At 31.3% G+C, this 7,503-nt stretch overlaps 1 protein-coding gene across 1 annotated transcript; it reads left to right on the top strand.

Moving 5' to 3' along the window:
• Window positions 1-4,357: 4,357 nt before the first annotated feature.
• Window positions 4,358-7,145, top strand: LOC107853687 (transcription factor MYB41). Its single transcript, XM_016698661.2, has 2 exons — window positions 4,358-4,899; window positions 6,237-7,145. The coding sequence occupies exons 1-2, from the start codon at window positions 4,634-4,636 to the stop codon at window positions 6,868-6,870; spliced, it is 900 nt and encodes a 299-aa protein (XP_016554147.1). The 5' UTR covers window positions 4,358-4,633; the 3' UTR covers window positions 6,871-7,145.
• Window positions 7,146-7,503: the final 358 nt, after the last annotated feature.

Raw genomic sequence — 7,503 nt, forward strand, 5'->3', positions numbered from 1 at the left:
ACAAATATATAAGCATAGAAGTGGAGGCAAGCAAGGGGGTACGGGTACGTTAATGAGACATATAGCTGAAGATCACAAAAGAGAGTTAAATATTGCACAAGGTGGTGGGGATGTTAGTGGACCAACGCAAACTAGAATGGACCTAGCAACTGGTCGCGTAGCGAAGAAGTATAATAAATTGAAGGACCGGAAAGAAATAGCAAAAATGGTAGCTGTGAGTTGTTTGCCTTTTAGTTTTCCTTCTTCTAATGCCTTTATTCGTTATATACAAGAAATTTATAATCCTATGTTTAACGGTATTCCTAGAACTACTTGTCGGTCTGATATTTTTAGACTTCATTCACACTATTGTTTTTATTTATCAACATTGTTAAAAAAATATTCAATGTAGAATGTCCCTAACTTCTGATCTTGGTCGTGCTGTAAATAAAAACGATTATTTAACCGTTACTTGTCATTGGATAGATAATAACTTTGTGATGCAAAAACGTATTCTTGTTTTTTTATATGATGAAGATCGTAAACATACTAGAAAATTTATTGTTGATTCTATTGTTAAAATTGCCGAATATTATGGTATCGAAAATAAAATTTTATGTATTGCTTTTGATAATGCTTCTAACAACAAGATTGCTATAACAAAAATAAAATCTACGCTATCTCCGCCCTTGCCTGAAATTTTTCATATTAAGTGTGCATGTCATATATATAATTTAATTGTAAAAGATGGTCTTGAGTTTTTTGAGCTTTATATTGAAAAAATTTGTCTTGCCGTTGGTTTTATTCAAGGAAATAATCGTAGATCGAGAATTAGAGAATTTAAAGTTAAACGTCAAGAAAATGGACTTACACCGATTTTGATGCCTGAGAAAATTGATACTAGATGAAATTCTACGTATGAATTTTTAAAAACTTGTTATAAATATAGAATTCCTATTACACTACCTTTTAACCAACATTGTGGTTTATTTGCTGATTCTACTGATTACATGCAACATAATTCTGATTGGGTTGTAATTAATAATCTTGTTAAGTTTTTAGAAAAGTTTTATGTAGCTACGGTTGAATTTTCCGGTGCTTATTATCCTACTGTTTGTAATATTTTGGCATATATAGCCGATATTTCTGGTTTGCTCAAAGAATATAAAAATAAAGAAGGTTATAAAGAAGTTGTTGGCGCCATGTTTACAAAATTTAAAAAATATTTTCTCCCGATTCCCCTTATTTACTTGGTTGGTGTTATGCTAAATCCGTGCATGAAATATAATAATATGTGCCACTTTAGTACTCTTATTTATGCTAACTTAGAAATAAATACCAACCATGATTCTGAACAAGTACAACCTGATTTGTGGACGGCTACGGCTGATGCAAAGGATTACATAGAAAAATTATATAATCACTATGCTGATTTATTTGATTTAGCCGTACCTACAAATATCACTCCAACTGTCGCTCCTCATCCTCCCGAGGAGCCATCATCTTCTAAAAGGCCGGCACATAGTGGTTTTTCTGATTCGTTTTATGATTTAAATTGTTGGAACAGTGTTGATGAGAGAACTTACACATCAACTTATCGGGAAGAGCTGAAATATTATCTTCGGACGGCACCAGAGGATCGCAGATGATGGATCAACACGTTGGATTGGTGGAGGAATAATGAAACACAATATCCTGTGCTTTCAAGATTAGCTAGAGATATCTTGAATGTTCCAATGTCAACCGTTGCATCAGAGAGCGCCTTTAGTCAGGGACGACAGCAGCTTGGAGACAACCGACACTCATTGGGAAGCAATGCAATGAATGTTCTAGTTTTCCTCAAAAATTGGATTAGAGCGGAAAGAAGAAACCAAGGAATGGAACCGGAGCCGAGCGACGAGCTGAAACTTGAAGAAATTATGACTTCACGGGAGAACTCAGCAGAATTAAGTCCAATACATGGTTTTGCCCCCGTTGACTTCGACTATCCTATGCAAGTTCCCGTTAATATTAACATGAATGAGTTGGAAAAAATGATGCATAAATTGTAGATTTTTCATTCATGTAAATTTTAAATTTTGGATCATTTTGCAATCAATAAAATTTCCCAAATTCATTCACTCCTTAGTCCTTGCTTTTTATATTTTTTTTCATTTAACGATTTAAAATTTTAAATTGAATTTCTAGTTTTCTACTTTAAATTAAAAACTTACTTCTAATATATTATTAATCTACTACCAAATATTATTAATTTATTATATTAAGTAGCATATGTTTTGTATATTTGTGCATATATCTTCTATAGAATTGTATATTTAACATATACATGTGTATATATTTTATGAATTAGTATATAAGTATATCTATATATATTGTAATGTATATATATATATATTGTAGTATATTTTATAAGTAATAGTATATATACATTGAATGGTGCGTATATATAAGTAATTGACTAATTATGTATATGTGTATATATTTTTTAAATTCTAATGTAGTATATACTATATATATAGTGATATATATATTATTTAACGTATTTATAATGTATATAGGTGGGTATATATAATGTATATTGAAAGAAAGTTTTTTTTTATATATTTTTTACTAGGTTTGACCGATTTTTTAACTGGGTTTGACTGGATTTTGGTGGGTTTAATCGGATTGGGTTAAGTGGGCCGGGTTAGGATGGATTTTAATTTTTTTAATGTTTGATCCGGTCCGTTTAACACCAAAATCGACCCTCAACCCGGTTAAAATAGAAGGGCCGGTTCCGGGTTGGCATGGCCCGGCCCGTTTGACACCCTTAGTTCAAACAAATACAACTCTAATCATTTGAGAATTATATTAATTATTATCCCTGAAATATGCAACTCCATATAGTTTGGATTAATTTTGAGTATATTACAACAATTTCATTCATGCATGCAACAAATACTTTACCTGCTTTCAAAATTAATTGGAGTATATTGAACAGAAAAAATTGACTCATGGGATTCAACTAGCTGCCCAAAAGTTTTCTTCATGACCAAATAATTATTATATCGACACAATATTAAGTCCGACAAATAATGCCTGAAAAAATTCTTCTACCTAATCGGTTGAACCATCTGATTAAATCTTGAATTTTAATTTACTTTTAGTTGATAGTAGTGTGATGCCCGTCTGTTCATATTAATAGTCATATTATTACTTTTGTAGCTTTTTGTACTTCAATTTCTGTTGCTACGTACATGTTGTTTATGTAGACTTGTACCGTAATTATAGTATTGTTTTAAGTAATTTATGTTTCATTGCTATCAATTTTTAGTATTTTCATTACTTTTTTGGGGACTGCTTCCATAACCCATGATCCCTATCATCAAATGGTATATATACATAAAGTTTAAAAAATCCAAAAAGCTCAAGTAACATTTCTCCTAGATGAGTTTTACAAGTGTATTACATAATTAGTTTAAAGGAGCATTTTGTGGGGAATAATATGACTAGAAAAGAGAGTTGTAAGTAAAGCTAATTAAACAGTCCAATGGATTGAGAAACTTAAGAGAAATCAGCGTTAAATGTTTCATTTTCATATGATTAATTAATGCTCAAATAACTTTTTTTATTTTCTTTATTTCTGCCTTTTGGAATTAATTGTAGGTGGGGTTAACCAAAAGCACAAATAGTAGTACTGATTGACTTCTGCAACTACAAGAGCCAAATCAACCGCACCATTTCTTGGAGCAACATACTTAATTGCTTTGATGCAAATAAACGAGCCAAGCAATTTGCTAGATTTTATTTTTTTAGAAGAAAAAAAAAAATGGTGTTTCTCTAATATATGCAACAATAATAACACACCCATTATAATTCCACAAGTGAATTTGAAGAAGGCAGTGTGTACACGGTTGTATCTTTTATCTCGTGAAGGGATTGGAACGAATGTGTTATCACTCTAATATATTTAATGCTTTTTATTTTTCATGATTCATACTAGTTGTTCGGCTTAAAAATTTGACCACATTAGTCCTTGATAAGAGAGAGTTTGTGCCTAATAAATAGTCATATTATCCGGAATTTAAATTTAATGAGTTCAACGTTTAGATTCTTACCAGTGAACATAAGGCAATTTTAACGTTATGAGGTCAAATTTTAGCGCAATTCTTGTAATTCTAATAATTTTTCATGTATATATATACTTTATATAAAAAATACTACAATTGAATCAGTTAATTATGAGCTATACCCTCCCTGATAATAAGTTGGAGTGGAGTAAAACATAATCAACCAAAAAGAAGTAGAGTCCAAAAGAAATAATCTTGGTGGCTTACCAACACATTTCTTTTTTAGAAATGTTGACAAAATATCTCTGTGCTTATGAAATTGACACTACAAATAATACCTAATCCTTAATTTAGTACAATTTGTTGATGAGCCAAACAAGGTTTGCTTGGCCACCTCTATATCTTTTGCCGTGTTGCCTGAAACTTTGTTGTGTAAAATATATATAATATGAAGAAAATAGTTGACTTCATGCTATACAAACTAACTTCCATGCAATTATATAAGCCATCACACTTCACATTATTTCTCCAATTTTCACCAAAATCACTTTTCCAAATTTCTCAGCACTCTTTTTATAACTTTGTACTTTTTCTAATTGTGAAAAATGGGGAGATATCCATGTTGCAAATTGGAGAATGATTTGAAGAAGGGGCCATGGACAAGTGAAGAAGATGAAAAATTGGTGGAATATATTCAAGAAAATGGACATGGAAATTGGCAATTAGTCCCTAAAAGAGCAGGATTAAATAGGTGTGGGAAAAGTTGTAGATTAAGGTGGACTAATTATTTAAGGCCAGATATTAAAAGAGGAGCATTCTCTAATGAAGAAGAAGAAACAATTATCAACCTTCATTCTCTTCTTGGAAACAAGTAGGTCTACTCAATATTTCCTTCTTTTCTTGATAGTTTCATGTTTTAATTTTAATCCATTGTTGATACCCCTCTAGAGTTTAATTAACTTCCACATACACTGATAACGGTATAAGAATTAGAACTTGTCATGCTATTCTGTTGACTAAGAAAGTTTAACCTTTACACACCATCAGTATTGGGTCATTCAAAAGATATTTACGCATCTCTTTAAAATGTGAGATTTTGATATGTTACCTACTACAATAGGTAAAGATGGCGTGGTGCTATAAAAAAATATTTACAGCAATGATGTATGTTACTTAAATTATACCCGAAAAGTCGAAACTACACCTAAACTATACTAGTGACCTATTACACATTTTAACTATAAAAAAGTGATATTATTACCTCCCCGCGACCCCCATTATAAGGCGCGTGTGTTACACTTATTTTAGGCGCGTCCAGCCTATTAAATAACAAAAGTAAACGACTAAAAACATTAAGGGAAAAGACATCGTTTCCACCCCAAACTATAGTCGAAAAGTCGAATCCACACATAAACTATATAAGTGATCTATTACACACCTTAACTATAAAAAAGTGATACTTTTTACTGACGTGGTGCTGACGTGGCAGCGCGCGTAAAACACTACACCACATGCAAGTGGTGGTAGCCTGACAGGGTGTAAATAGTTTCACTTTTTTATAGTTTAGGTGTGTAATAGGTCACTAGTATAGTTTAGGTGTGGCTTCGACTTTTCGGGTATAGTTTGAAGTGGAAACGATGTCTTTTCCCTAAAAGAATAGAAACATTTGCACTGTGTAATCGTCCACCAAAAAAGTCGTCACAAAATATATTTTTTGTATAATAGTGAGTGTATATATTCTTATATTTGGCTAGCAAGTGTAATTATTTTGACGGGCTGACCCTAAAAATAACTATTTTCTCTTTTTCAACTTATGTGATTGACTTTCTTTTTAAGTCAGTCCCAAAAAGATTGACAGATATATATAGTTAGTGACAATTTAACTTTAAAATGTTTATTTTATCCTTAGTGAAATAATTTATAGTCATACAAACATGTATGATCTATTTTAGATTACAAGTTTTAAAAGTCTTTCTTTCTTAAATTCCATGTCACGTCAAAGTAACTCATATAAATTGAAACGGCGAAAGCACTTCATAAAAAATGGAAAATACCTGAAAATAGGGTTGATCAGTACCTACTACAACATATTATTAGAATACTGATAGTATAAAATTTTCACACTACCAGTATGTATAAGTTGAAATCCACCTTTTATACTAGTTTGTTTTTCTTATTATTATTAAAGTAATTGTTTATATTTTGTAGGTGGTCAAGAATTGCAGCTCGTCTTCCGGGAAGAACTGATAACGAAATCAAGAATTTGTGGAATACTCATCTCAAGAAAAAGCTTCTTAAATCTGGAATTGATCCAGTAACACATCAACCAATAACTGATCCAAATTTACTTCTTAGCCTTTCTAATTTGATGAACCCTTTTGAATCTGCTCTTAGGTTACAAGCAGAATTTACTGAAATAGCCAAAATTCATCTTATTCAAAACATAATTCAAGTCCTAAATACTCCCCTAGCTCCATTAATTCCATCTTTACAAGAAAATTATCCCATGCAACAACTGTACAATAATATTCTTGCACCATTTGACCAAATTCTTGCTAATGAACCCTCTCCAATTTCGAAGAATTTATCGGACAATATGGTCGTAAATTCGGGTATTTTGGAGAATAATATGATTAATAATGGATATAGTAAAGTGTGTGAGGTTGATAATTCAGAATATTCATCACTTCCATCACTAGTTACAATTACACCTGAAAATTCAGTACCCTTTGATCAGAAGATTGATATAATTAATCCAAGTTATGATGATTTTGAAGCATTGGAAAAAAGTCTGGATGATGACTTCTGGAAAGATATTAGTAGTACAATGCAATTTGTGTAGATATATACAGACACATCATTGAGCTTCTATATATGTTGATTTGTGTAGCTAATTAATTAATAGTTTTCTCAACTCTTTTCTTATATAACTTTTAGAAGGGAAGCCCTCGACCAACGAAAAAGTTATTTTCGTGTGGTTTATAGGTTACAAGTGTGAAAGTAATGATCAATAGGTGTGGTCATTCTCTATACTGCTCGTAGAATGCTTTGTGCATCAAACTGTGCTTTTCACTTTTCTTGTATAATAAATTTTCATCAACATTCTCATTTTCTTAATTATTGAGGATTTTTCTTCATTTTTTTTAATTTTTTTTTTTGCTAATTTAGAAGGAGTGGATTAGTAAGGAACAAAACGGGAGGGGAGGCAAGTATGGTTGTAATTAACAATTTAATAGTTCTGTTTTCAACGTGATATAATTTTCTGTTTTATTATTCAACCTCAAAGGGCTTTTACACCTTTCGACCTGATCTTAGGCCCCGACTCTGGATCATGAACAGTAATTCGATTAATGCTTGAGCTCTTAAGGATTTTTTATAAGTTCCTCATATATAATAAAGTATCATTTTATCTAGTCAGTGTGTCGATAAAACAAGCATTTGATAAAAATCAAATCCGTTATGTTAAGGGAATTGA

The sequence above is a fragment of the Capsicum annuum genome, chromosome 1 (assembly GCF_002878395.1).
Source record: "Capsicum annuum cultivar UCD-10X-F1 chromosome 1, UCD10Xv1.1, whole genome shotgun sequence".
Taxonomy (NCBI): domain Eukaryota; kingdom Viridiplantae; phylum Streptophyta; class Magnoliopsida; order Solanales; family Solanaceae; genus Capsicum; species Capsicum annuum.

Coding starts and splice junctions, on each gene's coding strand:
- LOC107853687 (XM_016698661.2), top strand. CDS start 4,634: ATGGGGAGATATCCATGTTGCAAATTGGAGAATGATTTGAAGAAGGGG. Junction 4,900..6,236: donor CATTCTCTTCTTGGAAACAA/GTAGGTCTACTC, acceptor TATATTTTGTAG/GTGGTCAAGAATTGCAGCTC.